We start from the raw sequence: 15,020 nt of genomic DNA, 5'->3' as shown, positions 1-15,020 counted from the left end.
CCACCGCAACTGCGAGCCAGAAAGGTTATCTGACGCCCATGACGGAGACTGGCATCGCCATTCCAACCTCAGGTGAGGTGTCGCCATTTGCCCCATTCAGTCTGGCGTCCTCCTCAGAGAACTGCTCCAGCTCCAGTTCCAGCTCCGACTCCAGCGCATCCACCATCCCAGGCATGGCGCAATCTACGGACTTACCAAGTCCCGATTGTATGGAATTCTCTCCATATCGACATTCAGACGACGACTTCATGCAAGGCCTACCAGATTTCATCAGTTCGCAATGCGGCACACCCAAGCAAACAGCCAATTGCTATTACCCAATGTCTCCCGATTTCCACATTGCTCCAGAGCTTCTCGACATGGGGTTTTGTGGCGCGCCATGGGAGCAGCAGCAACGGGAACACGAACAACACCAGTCCGATCCTTCGACCATGCTTCTTGCCGAAGGGCCACCATACTTTGGTTTGCTCACCCCAGATGGTCATCAACCATGCTATCATCCGGATCAGCAATATGCGAACACGCCAATGCCGACCACAAGTAGCAAAAGCTTCGATAGCTGCGGCTACGTGCTTCCTCCACAACAACAAACACATCAACAATTCCCGCAACCCTCAGACGATATCTCTCTTTCACCCAAGTCATGCAACTGCGTGCCCACCCTCCTCGACCACCTATCTACGTCCTCGTATTCGCCTTCCTCTTCACCTATCGCCTCCACCTCAGCCGCGCTCTCCACCTCGCGCATGCTCATAACCTGCTGTTGCAACACCATGGCGTGCCCGAATGCATGTTCCACGCGCCCTTCGACTGCGCTCGTCATCTGCGAAGCAATTGACCGAGCATTGGTCTCGCTCAAATTGGGCGGCACTTCCCTCTGGACACCATCGATGGCGTCTACACCAAGTTGCGACAGCGGCGCGTCTTCACCACCATCTTCGTCATTATCGTCATCAAGTACAACGGGTGGGACTTCAGTGATAGACGAGGAGCACGAGCCGCTACGCTGCGGAACGCTGCCGATCAGGGGTGCCGACCGGCGGGCCGTAGTGCGGGTGCTACTAGTGAAGCGAGTGTTGGAGGCTCAGCGGGTCCTGGAACGCCTAAGGGATGCCTTATTGTCGGGTCTGCTAGTTGATGGGGAGACCGCGGTGAAGAACCCTCTTCTGGCACTGTGTGCGGATGTTGTGGGGGAGTTTGCGACGAAGGTGGCGGAAAGGGTGGAGACTGTAAAGCTACAGATGTAATGGGTAAAGACTGGCGCATGGAGTATAGGTGTCATTGGCCTATGATCGGGCACGCTATATCGATGGGATCTCTTTTAGTTGTCGATAGTTCATTAAGCGATTGCGTTTTGTGGCCTTCGTGCCATCTTTCATGAAGTCGACATTGCGATTGCACCCTGTTCTGCTCAAGGTGACGCTATCTCCCGTGTACGTACACTACTCTTGCTCCTTGTGAAGCTCAGGTTGCCTCGACACGTATGCATAGCCATGACGATCAGCCCTGATTGCTTCACGGTTTTCGTGAGTGAGACGCAGGATAGCCCTCCATAGGTCGATTGCTCGGTTTGTTTTCTCTTTCGGGGGTTACTATCAGCCAAACGACAACAGATAGCGCGGTGTTTTCGAGTCCAGATCTTCAAACAGTCGTCACTACTAAACCACGTTACCACTCCTCCGGTACGACGATCTCGGCCACCGATGATACGGGCGACTTTCAATGATTCACAATGTACCGAAGAAGCACAGGTAATGTCGAGATGTGTCTGTGCTGTCAAAGTACGTATAACTTCATAGTTCCTGGTTGCAGAGTCTTGTATCTCCCCATCAGCGACCTCTACACCAATCCATCAGCGAAGAGTTCACGACCATGTCTGCTATTCCGTTCCTGTCTGAGCCTTCGGACGCAGCGTACGATGACAATGTCGAAGCCGACAACATCCTCGATGCTCTTGAGACTCTGGCCGCCGGCCACATCCCCGCCTCTCTTTCCAAAGACGAGGAAAAGCGACTTCGATTCCTCGAAGCCGCGAGGATGGCCTCTCTCAAGCTCGAACAACCCTGGGACACCATGCAGCGGCTGATCTTTTGCGCACTGCCACCCAACATGGTGCAAGTGGGCATTGATCTGGGGCTGTGGAGACTCCTTGCTGCGCGGCAGGGTACGGCGATGAGCGTGAGTCAATTGGCTGCCGAGTTGGGCGCTGAGGAGGCACTGCTAGTGCGAGTGCTACGGTATGCAGCAACGCAGTGGATGGTGGAGCAGGTCGGAGTGGAGACGTACCGTGCCACAAACATCACGCGATACTTGGCCATGTCGGGGCTTGAATCCGTGATCTTCCATGTGTGAGTACTTCAGCACTTTCGTTTCGAGGACCTTCACTGACTTATGTCGCAGAACGGAGAGGAACATTGCAACCTACAATGCGATACCGAAGTGGATGGCGAACAATGGCTACAAGCAACCGCAGGACAACAAGAATCTTCCGTTCAACTTGGGCAAGAACACGGACCTGCACTTTTTTGAGTGGCTATCGCAGCGGCCTCGTCATCAGCAGGCCTTCAACGAGTACATGTCGTTTCAGCGAGTGGGGCAGAAGAGCTGGCTCGACGTGTTTCCGCTCGAGAAGTACGTGCACGGCTCCACTACGGGAGATAACCACCGAACTCTCTTCGTGGACGTCGGTGGGGGCTACGGACACCAGGCCAGGGAGGTGTTGAGGAGATTTACCCAGCTGCAGGGACGTGTTGTGCTACAGGATACGCATGCGGCGGCCATCGATTCTGCTAAGAGTATTGAGGGACTGAAGGTTGTCCACCATGACTTCACACAGCCGCAGCCAGTTAAGGGAGCGTGCGTCTACTACCTACGCAACATCCTGCATGACTGGCCTGATCAGGCCTGCTACAACATCCTTTCTCAACTCAAGGACGCTCTTGCTCCTGACTCCGTCATCTTGCTGGACGAGCTTGTCATCCAGGATGAGGGCGCGCACTGGTACGGCGCGTCGTTTGATTTGCTGATGATGGCCAATTATGGGGCACAGGAGAGGTCATTGGCTAAGTGGGATCGTATTCTGAAGGAAGTTGGGCTGGAACGGAAGATGTTTGTGCCGTACAGCATGCAGGGAGATGGCGTCCAGGTAGTGGGGGCTCGAACATCGTTGCATGAGAAGTTGTGAATGTATATTTTAGCGATTTTTGGTTGGTGTTCATTGACACGAGAACTGTTGTATGCAATATCGCCCCCTGATGTGGAGCTGGTCAGGCCGGAATTCCTAATGAGAGTTTCGGTGCTTCTTCGCCAAGACATCTCCGTATCGATAAGCTCTCTCCAAAACTGTTCCGATATCCGGAACGTCTTTCCGAAACTGCACGCCGGCAAACGCCATCTGGGCAGTGACGGCCATGGACAATAGTTGCTTGTGATTTCGATCGTCGGCATGTTAGCTCGTATTCCATCTCAACCCGTGGTGACGGCGTGAGGGCAAAGAGACGTTACCCCAACCACCGCCGCGCGCGAGCTGCGATATTCGGTGGATTTTGGTCTACCCCGGATTCCGACTTGCCAAATTGGTCCGCGAATCGCGACACTCTCGCGATTTAGACATGGGGCTTTCCCCGGTGACATGCAGCTTGTATGTAAGCTAACAGGCGCCCCATCTTTTCGAGTATTACACAACTGCAATAGCGACATCGTGCGCGTAATACTCATCTCATACACCCATCGTTCGCCATTACCACCATGTCAAGCAGCTTCAAGATTGAACCATTGGTCCATCCTTCGGGAAAGACTTGCAAGGTAAGATTTGAATGGATAAATCAGCACGATTCTTGTTTTCAGTCGCTCACATCTTTCCTCTTAGTTTGGAGCCGTGGTCACTGGTCTCGACTTGAACAAGTTCACGGACGAGACGGTAGCAGAGCTGCAGAAAGCCACCTGGGAGCACAAGCTTCTCATCATCAAAGGCCAACATGACCTCGAACCGAAGCGTGGCTGGGAGCTGCTACAAAAGCTCGACCCGGACTCTTGCAAGATAGACAACACTACCTTCGCTCGCGCGTTCTACCCCAAGGATGGCATAGTAGTAAGTCCAGCGACAGAACATCCGACACTGCAAAGTACGACGGAGTGCTGATGAATGGTCAGGCAGCGATCAACTATGTCGAAGTCCCTGACGCGGGCGCCTTTGTCTTCATCGGCAAAGGCCCCCAAGACGACCCGCGCTACGGCAAGCCAGGCCTAAACATGGGCGCTACCAACTTCAACCAATACTACTGCAAGCCGCTTGCGGACGAAGACTTCGAGGCCGGAAAGACTCGCTTCCACTGGTGGCACGTGGACGGCACCTACTGGAAATACGATCCCCCGACCTTCACCATGCTCCGACCCATCAAGTTCCCTACAGAGGGCAAGGCGACACAGACGGTGGAATGGGCCGACGGCTCGGGTCAGAGCATGGAAGTCAAGCCAGGACGCACGGCGTTTGTGGACGTCGAGCAGCTGTATGAGTCGCTGAGCGACGAGGAGAAGCAGATGGTGGACCACAGCTGGGTTGAGTACATGTACTGGCCGTACGAGAAGATCAAGGGCTGCCGCGGTGCACCAAATGGTCTGGGTGTAGCGAGCGAGGGCAGGGAGTTGCCAGACGAGGAGGTGGAGGCGCATGAGGAGGGAAGCAAGGAGTGGCAGAAGAAGGTATGTCTGCTTTTACAACAGACTCAAGCGATCTGATGCTAACATTGTTGTAGCTCCCACTTGTCTGGGTCAACCCCGTCACTGGCAAGAAGTCGTTCCAGTGCCAGCACAACCTCGCCCGCCGATTATTCATCCGTAAGGGTCCGAACGATACTCCGAAGGTCATCGACGACTTGGGCGAAGTCAGGAAGTTCCTTGACAGCTTCCAAGGGCGGATGATCAAGCCTGAGCACATCTGGGTCGGACCCGAGGAAGAGCAAGACTTGCTTCTCTTCCAGAACTACGGTCTCTTCCACACAAAGATCGACTACCCGGCAAGTTGGGGTGTCAGGACGGTGCACCAGGGTTGGTTGCCTGGCGGTAAGCCGCCCGCTGGGCCTGTGCCGATTCCAGAGCTTTAGATAGAGACTGTAGCGCCCCTACGTAGTTGCCATAACCAAGAGGTTCTTCAAGCATTGTTGATGGCGTCCCTTCTCCCAATGCCCAGTGTAATGTCTTCCGACGAGTACGTCATGACCTTTTGTCTCGTCCCTCACATCGCGATACCTATTCCGCCGAATGGTTCGTCGCGTCCGATGCGGTCCGATCGAGGGCCTTGTTGCCGGCCGGGGTGTGCGTTGGGTGACGCATGTTTACGGTCCGAACGGCGGTATAGTGGGAGGTGTCGTCATTGTCGGATACATCCTTGATCGCGCGTGTCACGCCCGTCGCGCTGGGAAGGAGTGATGGGTACTTCCCACGTTCCTGCCAGACCTCGGGAGGCCAGCCACGTTGACGGCCCGTCGGGTGCGCGCGTTCCGGACGCCAAGGCGCCAACTCTATTTCGTCTCCACACAGCTCTCAGCGCTCACAACGAACTCCCCGATCAACGACACTGACCCATCGTCACTCTCCCCGCGATCGACTGCGGTCGTGTACGTTGGTGTGGCGCACATCTGCAGACGGCGGTTATAGACAAAATTCTGCTGCTTGGGCCATGATTCGCGTGACTTCTCACTCGCCATCCAATGGAAGTTGTTGAGCTCTCATATTCGATCGTTTGGATCAACGTACATTCTTCTCTATATACAGAAGCTATCGATCACTTGAATACCCATATCCCGTTATGAAACTTCATCCTTCCCACATTCTGACCAGAGATCCATCATGTCATCGAATACCAGATTCGTAAGTTCGTCATGTTCGCGAAGTCTCTGTTTCGAGAGCACTTCTTCATATAGGTGTTGAACGCATTGCGGGAGCTGCAAGCAGCTAGCAGTCGCATACTCACATCCTCGCCATCAACAGCTCGCCGATCAGACCAGTCACCAAGACCCCACTGACCCACCACTGGCTGTAGACGAAGAAGTCCTTACACCTGGCTGGGTTCCACACGTCGAGCCGAGCCAACATGAAAAACGCTGCAAAGGAAGACACTGCGGCGCTAGCCATGAATGGGCCGCGCATCAGACCGCCGCAGGTCACAGTTGCCCACAAGAAGGCAGCCATGGCGCTCGCGATAGACAGAAGGAACACCTTGGGGTAGTGGCGCACGGCAATAGCCAGCGATCCCACCCCTGCGTTCAGGTCGTCTCTGATGTCCTGGAAAGCGTAGACAGTATCGTAGGTGATGTTGAAAAGGGACTGGCAGGCCCACATGGCGAGGAGAGCCTTGCTGCGGTCATCCACGTTGAGCTTGTTTGTCGAGCTTGCTGGGTATGGCCCGTCAACGACAGCGGCATCGACCAAGTAGACGGCCCAGCCTACACCACCGCCCAAGCAGAGTTGTGGGAAGTTGCTGAAGCGCTTCATGAAGGGATAGACGAGGGCGAGGAAGGTGATCCAAACGGCGTGTTCACTCGCGCGGGCGGGCAAGGTAGCGTTGATCAGGACGTGGCGCGATGCGACGAGGAAAAGTGTTGTGGCGAGAGCTTCTGGCGTGGTGATGGCACCGCGGGCGAGTGGCCGCTTCTTGCAGCGCTCGACTTGCCGGTCAAGGTCTTGGTCGACTGTGTCGTTCCAGGCGCAGCCGAAGCTGCGAAGGATCAGGACATCGAGCATGAAGATGCCGCTCAGCTTGGCCCAATCGGCTGGACCGAGCGCTGTTGGGTTGGTCAAGTTGACCGAGTAGAGGAAGCCGATGAAGTAGGGGAAGGCAGCGCCCAACAGTCCAGCGGGCTTGGTGAACCGCGTGAGCTCGAGGTATGGGCGCAAGGAAGTCTTCCGTGGCACATCTTTGGGCCGTGACCCGATGACTGTCAGTCTGGGAGGTGCGGTCTCCACGAAGGTCTGGGTTTGAGTTTGCTGGGTCGACATGTTGCTTGTAGCTCAACCACAATACGCAGGTCTCGAAAGAAAGTTTTGCAGAAGACAAGACTCAGAACGAGTGGCCTCTAGACGTTTCTACACCTCGACAGCAAAGCAGTTCTTAAGCTGTAGAGTTTTTGCACGCTGTCAGGCTCTCTGACTTGTGCTGCCCAATCATATTGGCCGCATTTTCCATACACCACCTACCCAACTTGTTTCGCAAGGCTTATCGGAGAGTTTGCGGGTCTATCGGTACATTTATCGTGGAAGTATGGAGCTTAGAGGGTAGCCAAAGACACTTCGTATTTCTGCTGCACGATTCGCTTCACTTACCTGTGAAGCGGACGCTGATTGATATGACACCTGAACTCTTACTCGTCCCCGGAGCGCCCCTATACGCCGTGACGTATGAAGCCGGATTGAAGGAGGCTTTCATGGGGAGATTCTCCTGTCTGGGGCCGAAGGCTAGCCACTTTCTTGCTTCCGAAGATGTTGATCCTTCGTGAGGCAAAGGCTGCAGGGTTCTACCAAGACATCTAGATCGTCATCGGGTCCATGCCACCGTTGGGGTGGTCAGCTTCGTGGGGCGTTGCGTGGAGGAGGGCTCGTCCCCAAACAGAACTACCTGGGTATAGCGTCAAAATCCACCGTCGATGCAACCCACGTCCCCACACCAACTCGAAACTCGGATAATTTTCGTAAAGTCGGGGCCCGACACCACTTGAACACGATATCATGGCAAGATTACTTTCCCTTCATACTTCATCGGCTCGAGCCGGCTCGGGTGATGGAGCGGCTACGGGAGAAGAAGTAGCAGCGCGTTAGAACTGCAGCGCACCGGTGCAATAAAACACTTAACTTGGCGATTGACATAAAACTGTGTACTTTGATGCAAAGCATTTATTCCCACTCCTGACTTCTTGTGCATAATTTTCATTCGTAGAGGGAGCGAACAATAACCCCCAATGGCTGTACCCGACGTTGCCAACCTCCAAGCCCGGTACGCGCAGGAACGCGACAAGCGACTGCGAGCCGATGGTTTCCAGCAGTACACGACTCTACACAGCGAAGCAGAAGCCCCGCTCGCGGATGATCCATGGGTTGACAAAGGGCAGCAACAGGACGCGGGTCCACTCAAGGATGGCGACAACATCCAGTTCCTCATCATCGGTGCCGGCCACGCGGGTCTGCTAGCTGCAGGACGATTGGTAGAAGCGGGCTTCTCGGCGGAGGGCATATACCTGGTAGACGTCGCGGGTGGCTTTGGTGGGACATGGTACTGGAACCGATACCCAGGTTTACAATGCGATGTAGAGAGCTACATCTACATGCCTTTCCTCGAGGAAACAGGCTACAAGCCCAAACACAAGTACGCGTCAGGCGATGAGATCCGTCAACACTGCGAACGTGTGGCATCGCACTTTGGACTGCGTGGGCAGTTCTCAACACGGGTGCTCGGCGCGACATGGGACGAAACGAAGCGGCGCTGGGTGGTCCGCATGCGTAGGGAGCACGGCAACGGCGAGGAGATGACCATCTTGACGCAGTTTGTCATGCCAGCTAGTACCATATTTACGGAGCCCAGGATGCCCAAGCTCGACGGCTTCGAGGAGTTGCGCACCAACATTCCCGTCTTCCACACCGCGCGATGGGACTTCAGCTGCACCGGTGGCTCGCCAACGGACCCTACACTTTCGAAACTTCAAGGCAAGCGCGTGGGCGTAATTGGCACGGGTGCGACTGCGGTGCAGGTGATACCACAGGTAGCGAAATGGGCCGGGCACACGTATGCCTTCCAGCGCACACCATCATACTGTGTGCCCCGCCGCCAACAGACCACGGATGAGAGCACATGGGCACAAAACGTGGCAACGGGACCTGGCTGGCAACGCGCTCGCCGACTCAACTTCGACACCTTTTTTGATGGGGAGAAGCATTCAGAGGACCACCCAGATCTTGTCGCCGATGGCTGGACGCAGTATGCGCGCGGATTTGCTGGCTTCATTGGAGGACCACGTTTCGTCACACCTCAGAATGTAGAAGAGCACGCACGCTCGCTCTACGAGATGGATGTGCCACTGGCAGAACAGGCAAGAGAGCATGTGCGAAACAGCGTCACGAAGGACCAAGCCACGGCAGAGCGGCTACAGCCGTGGTATCCCATGTGGTGCAAACGACCAACGTTCCAGGATGGGTACTTTGCCGCGTTCAACCAGCCCAATGTCACACTCGTAGATACTGATGGCAAAGGCGTGGAGCGGTGCACATCACGGGGCCTTGTCGCCAATGGAGTCGAGTATGAGCTGGACGTCCTGATTCTCGCCACAGGCTTCCTGTTGGCGACGGGTGCAAACGCTGCACCTGCGGAGCTCTTTGGCATACCCATCGTAGGCCGTAACGGCCGTCGTCTCAAAGACAAATATGGCTCCCCCGATTTCGCCACGATACATGGTATCGCTACGAACGGCTTCCCCAATTTGCTGTATCCCGGTCTCGGTGGTGGGCCAGGTTCGCCCAACCTCACCGCGGTCTTTGACCTCGAGTCCACACATATCGCCAGTATATTGAAGGAGGCTGCGCGACAGGCTTCGGATCCTACTCAGATGGTCATCGAACCAACTAAGGAGGCAGAGGACGCGTGGACGGACGACGTTGAGAGGCGGGCGCTGTGGTACTCTGTCGTGCTAGCGTGTACACCGGGCTACTTCAATCATGAAGGCGCCACGATGCGCATGGCTGGAGGCGACCCAGAACATCGGCGACAGGCCATGCGGAGGGTGCTTCATGGAGGAGGAATGGCCATGTACGAGCAGATGATTCGCGAGTACGATGCGAAGGGCGACATTGAGGGGTTCGTGGTATCGTGATTTGGCATTATCGCGGCATTTTAGATAGAGCCTGTAGCTTATTAGTATCTTGTGTAATTGTCGTATGCGCACCTTTGGCTCTCAATGTGTCCATGTGATGAGTAGGTACAGCCGCGGGGGTCGCGATCAATGGCGTTACATACACAGAGCGGCAACTTCATAAAGCCTGTGTGTCTCTTGAATATTACATTAGAGTATATAATGGCAAGAGCGCGTCGTTGGCTGAGCTTTGCTGCAGTGCCGGCATCGTCGCGTAAATAGTAATAGGACAGGAGTGAGTTGAGCAAGCCCGCGGCTCCTGGTCACTTCTTGGCACACCAACTGGGCACGAACCTGCCACTAACCTCAGCCATCGTCGAGGAACCTAAAACCACAACGGGCCTGTCGGATACAATTTGTCGAGATCGTTGGGCAACATCGACTGTTTCCATCGACTAGCCATTGATGGAAATGGTGAGTGGAGTCGTGGCGTGACATCGCCACAGCAGGAGAATCCGTGTCGCTTTGGCCGACAGCTGAGAAGTTTGCCTCGATGAAGGATTCGATGGACTACGAGGCTTGATACGTGTGCTTCTGAAAGCAGGCTACAGTAGGCGCACGCATATTCAGCATATGCGCTGTTCAAGTAGGACCCCATTGGGCGAGTCCTGGCCATACATACTCAACCCACTCCGATCAGCCTGCAACTTTAGAAGAATGTTGACTTGATAGGTGGGCAATTGCTTCGACGAACATTGAAGACAGCATTTGGTAGGTTTACAGTCCATGGTACACAGGTTGGGCGGACTTGGACTCCGCCTAAGTACAGAACTGACATCGATGCCCGGTCGTGTGAGCGGTCAGTTCTGGCATATCTTGAGCGAAAGAGGGTCCATTGTGGCTACTGTCGTGTCCAAGATGCCTGCTGCTAGCCAATCAGTACATAAAGCGATGGGTCAAGTTCATCATATGTAATGCTAAGGTCGTATTGACGCAGATTTGATTGCACAGCTGCAACATCGTGCATCGGATACTTTGTCATGCAGCGAATGACATGTTGTATTCTTCTCTTAGTCAGGGTGTGTACTGCTGGGATTGCGAACTGAGTTCAGTTGTTCCGAACGTTGTCGTTGAAATTCGTGAATGGTCTCGCCAAGCTACCAGCGGCGGTCGCTCCTACATCGAGCATCAATCTCCTTTGAGTTTCGTACCCTTCACACTCTGAGACACGACGCATGAACAGAGCTCACACAACCGCAAGTCCTTTGTCTTGACCAGTGACGGCACTTCTCTCTCGGCGTAGGTACCACGTCCATGCATTGCTTGTCGCTGCTTGAGTGCCCAGGTGGATAGGCGAGACGTTGAGGCGCACGATACCGCTCGTGGAGGAAAGAAGAAGAAGAAGCACATATTGGCTGAACACGACATGCAGCTAACGATACTGATGGTGTAGTAGACCCAGCTCGAAGGCGTCCGATCGGTGTTTCCCCTGGACCGTCACTAGTCAGCGTTAGCGCATGACGGGGAAGTATCGTGGCTTCCCCGAACTAGACCGTCTTCTCTCACAGCACTGCAGATATTCCCACTTCACATCTCTTTCTGCATCGCCCTCACACACCGCCAATATCACCGCGAGACGTTTTGACACGAAGCCATCGTAGATAAGGTGTTCATTATGCCTCTCCAATCGCTATACCGATGTCTGCAACATTGCGACAACAATCGACCATTTTTTGCTCGGCCTTGTCGAGCCTTCTATCCCATCACCCGTTGTAACGCCCATGCACTCGTTACCTCGTAAACCGATCGAGACGTATGTCAGACTCCAAACGCCTAACAAAGGGAACAGCCGACACGCCCCATCCGATGCTTTCGTTCAACCGTCGCGTCCACGATCCGACTATCGTACCGCATCACACCGTCGTACCCAATTACCCTGGACATGTCTCTCGGTCGAGACCGAATACAGAACGTCCATTCGCATCAGAAGAAGAAACATGATTGATACAACATACGTTAAAAGTTAATTTTGGGGGAGCGGTTGGCGAGAGGATGCGTGGTCTCCCAGAGACGCTTGATGTTGGTATACTCGCCAAATGCGTCCTAAGACAAGGAAAAGGGAAAGACTATTTCAAGGAACAACAACAAAGACAAAGAGAAGAAACGACCCAGGTGTGTGCGCAAGTGCGAGAGACGCGCAATGTGGACAGGAAGTCCAACCGGGGACACGACACGGACCGTGCACGATCATGGTGGCATTGGCAACTGTCTTCATCTGGATTGTGGACAGCACCAATGTCGGCCCCGCCTTTGCCAGCCAGGTATTGTCGAATTATAGGCCGCCTTGGAATAGCTCGGGGTGTCGGCGTCGCTGGTGCTTGAGCCTGGCATCGGACCTCTGGAACGTCTGGTCACAGACGTGGCAGGTTGACTCCCTGGATTGGCCGCGGTGCTTGTGCCGTTCGTGCCGGTCACGATTAGTCTTTCGCCAGCGCCCTGTGTATTCATTGGAGCAAAAAGAACACTGAATGACGTCTGGTGGTGTGGGGTTGGAGGAGATGGGTACTGCGCATACAGTTGGAGGTACTGCTCCGTGGCTGTTATTGCGAGTTGATCTACTAACATCAGTACTGACGTAAACTAGGGGCAGTAGACTAGCAAGACTCACGCCATGCGAGGGTGACTCCTTATTGCAAGACTTGTCTGTCGCGCGGGCTGTACTACTGCTCGATTCGGAGGCATATGAAACCTGACTTGATCTGCGAGGGGATGTGGGTATTGCGAGCCGTTCGAATAATCGACTGGAGCGTTTTGCGGACCGTTCTCTGGGCGAATAGTGGCTACGCTGGCTTCTCCCCAATCTTGATCGTCGACATCGTCAAACGAGATTGAGCTTGTATCGGATGCGTAGCCGCTGCTCCTTGCGATAGCTTGAACCCCAGCTGGATCAAGTACGTCCATCAAATGATTCACTTGTTGGTCCAGATGCTGCCGACGTTCGGCTTGTTGGTAGACTGTGGACCACCGCCCATCTGGCACTTGTCCGAATGCTGCCCTGTAAGGAGACATCGTATCGTCACCTTGAGTAAGCGCAGGATAGGTTTGCCTAATGTCATCTTGTAAGTTGTAGAGGGGCTGCGTGCCATACGACCCATGATTTGGTATAAACGCCAATCCCTGAGAGGGAAGTCCAATTGGCGCAGCATACTGAGTATGTGGGTTGTAGTCGCTAGGCCCGGCGTACATGGTCGATATCTGGTAGGGACTGCGACGCCAGCCTGGCTCGAACCACCGAGTGCAGTCCGTGTGTTGACCACCGGCAGCATCCCGGGAAGCAACATTCTGGCCGCTGGATCCGGATTGGAGGTTTCCCCAGGAAGCTGAAGATTCCGAGTAGTCGAGCTGACCAGCATAGAGACTGTTCTGGTAGCTTTCGACATCGCTGCGCTCAACATGCACGTAGCTGCTACCAGTTCCGGTCTGGCCCTGATCGGAGTTGGTGGTGTCACTCATGCTGTTGCTTCGGGGACGATCAGCGCTATCACCCGATGTTAGGTGTTGCGGGTACCTGTGTCCTCTTTCCGAATCAGAAAGATCTGGATACGCCATGACAGTGCCTAGGCCAAGCCTGGTTCGTGGCGATGACAGGCCAAAGACTCGTTTTCTCTGGATCGAGGGCGGCGCCTTAGATTTTCTGGTCGAAAGGTTGTCTTCTGAAAGGTCGTGTAGGCGGGCTGGTGATGGATGCACGCAGTTTGGAAAGAGATCGGATCCAGGAAACTGTTTTCAGCGATGAGGATGGCGGACCGAGATGGGTCTGGATGGAAAAAGGAGGGTGTTGTACAACTGTCGTCTGGCAAACACTAGTGGGTGCAGGGGTTGTCTGCTGGAGGACCTGGCTGCGGAAAATCTTCTTACTAGAAATCCGGTCGTCAGCCAAAACGACAATACCAGATCTCTGAGTCGAGGATATGTGATAGCCGAAGACGATGGGTGTGTCTTGCGCCAGGATGTAATGGTGGTGGTGGTGATGTCCACGGCGGCCAGGCATGCGACGACGAATCGCCGAAGGACAACAACACTCACAAGGAGGCGGTGCGCGGGAGGTCCCTCCAGCAATTCATCTGAAACGCATCTACACAAAGTTTCAACTGCTCCGCTCCGCCCTGCGCCAGCGACCTTGTCGATGCGACCCGATTGCGCCGCTCGACAGCACTGTTCCCGCCAAAGACAAGAGCTTTTTCCTTGCAATGGAGTCTTGGTCTGGATCGCACGTCGCAAGATTGTGACATCATTTCTGAACCGATCCATGAACTCCTTGAACGTGCGTCGGAGACAGCGAAACTCCGTTGGTTTTTCGACGAAGCGGTGAGTATCCGCTTCGGTCGGCTTCATGTGAGGTCCTCCCTTGGCGCGGTACGATAGGCTCCCTCACCCACTAGCTTAAGGGGTGGCAGCATCATCCGGAAGAAAAGAGAAGGTCAATACTGAGGTCTGGGTGTGAGGGTGACCATACCATCCAGCCAGCAGCAGTAGCACCAGGCTGCGTGGTAGTCCTATCTTGTGTCCGATTGTTGTTCTGTATAACGTGTTGTAGACGTTGCCCTTTTCGCTGAGCCGTCGTGATTGGACCTGCGACAGGCCTGCTCCATTGATCCTCGTCTCGACATTGGGATCGCGCTACGGGACGGATACACTGGAAATCGTGGCGGAGTGCAAGGCAGACTGTAGGCACCATCAGTATCACCTTCGTTAACATGGACAGCGTGAAGCCGTCTTATGAAGTTGCTTTAGGGGTACACTTGGTTGACTTACCATGGTGAGGGGCCAATACAGCCTTCCTAGGCTGAATTGGGTCCAAGGATAAACGTGCAGGATAGTAACGATCCAGAGCGCTCGATGCGCCACTGACATTCTGCGTGTAGTAGGAGTTCGTGAGTAACTCGAAAGCAGCATCAAGTTCTAAACTGTAGCAGAGACAGACTGCCTTTACATATCAATCAACCGCTGACCGAGAACTGGCCCCAATATCAAGGGTACCCCTTCGACGCCCCCACCACATGTCACTGGCATCTTGGAGCCTTCCTACATGAGGTCAGCCACCTTGAAGTGGAGGGGCGGGTCCGCGTTCAGTGATAGCTTCATGCGGCGGTTCTGCAACATCGACTAAAAACACTCGACGCGTCC

General features: G+C 54.5%; 5 protein-coding genes across 5 annotated transcripts; 3 read left to right on the top strand and 2 right to left on the bottom strand.

Moving 5' to 3' along the window:
- Window positions 1-1,872: 1,872 nt before the first annotated feature.
- Window positions 1,873-3,184, top strand: J4E93_007805 (uncharacterized protein; the record flags this gene model as incomplete). Its single annotated transcript, XM_049345709.1, has 2 exons — window positions 1,873-2,348; window positions 2,401-3,184. The coding sequence occupies 2 exons, from the start codon at window positions 1,873-1,875 to the stop codon at window positions 3,182-3,184; spliced, it is 1,260 nt and encodes a 419-aa protein (XP_049197236.1).
- A 563-nt stretch (window positions 3,185-3,747) lies between these two features.
- Window positions 3,748-5,102, top strand: J4E93_007804 (uncharacterized protein; the record flags this gene model as incomplete). Its single annotated transcript, XM_049345708.1, has 4 exons — window positions 3,748-3,804; window positions 3,869-4,090; window positions 4,153-4,701; window positions 4,755-5,102. The coding sequence occupies 4 exons, from the start codon at window positions 3,748-3,750 to the stop codon at window positions 5,100-5,102; spliced, it is 1,176 nt and encodes a 391-aa protein (XP_049197235.1).
- An 865-nt stretch (window positions 5,103-5,967) lies between these two features.
- On the bottom strand, window positions 5,968-6,996 carry J4E93_007803 (uncharacterized protein; the record flags this gene model as incomplete). Its single annotated transcript, XM_049345707.1, has 1 exon — window positions 5,968-6,996. The coding sequence occupies one exon, from the start codon at window positions 6,994-6,996 to the stop codon at window positions 5,968-5,970; it is 1,029 nt and encodes a 342-aa protein (XP_049197234.1).
- A 956-nt stretch (window positions 6,997-7,952) lies between these two features.
- On the top strand, window positions 7,953-9,854 carry J4E93_007802 (uncharacterized protein; the record flags this gene model as incomplete). The annotated part of the gene is made up of 1 exon (XM_049345706.1): window positions 7,953-9,854. One exon carries the CDS (start codon window positions 7,953-7,955, stop codon window positions 9,852-9,854), a length of 1,902 nt encoding a protein of 633 aa, XP_049197233.1.
- Window positions 9,855-12,802: 2,948 nt separating this feature from the next.
- J4E93_007801 (uncharacterized protein) lies at window positions 12,803-13,346 on the bottom strand (the record flags this gene model as incomplete). Its single annotated transcript, XM_049345705.1, has 2 exons — window positions 12,803-12,968; window positions 13,042-13,346. The coding sequence occupies 2 exons, from the start codon at window positions 13,344-13,346 to the stop codon at window positions 12,803-12,805; spliced, it is 471 nt and encodes a 156-aa protein (XP_049197232.1).
- Window positions 13,347-15,020: the final 1,674 nt, after the last annotated feature.

The sequence above is a fragment of the Alternaria ventricosa genome (genome assembly GCF_023758065.1).
Source record: "Alternaria ventricosa strain BMP 2768 chromosome Unknown scaffold_14, whole genome shotgun sequence".
Taxonomy (NCBI): domain Eukaryota; kingdom Fungi; phylum Ascomycota; class Dothideomycetes; order Pleosporales; family Pleosporaceae; genus Alternaria; species Alternaria ventricosa.
The sequence above is the reverse complement of the archived record's forward strand: the minus strand, read 5'-3'. Positions and strand labels throughout refer to the sequence as shown.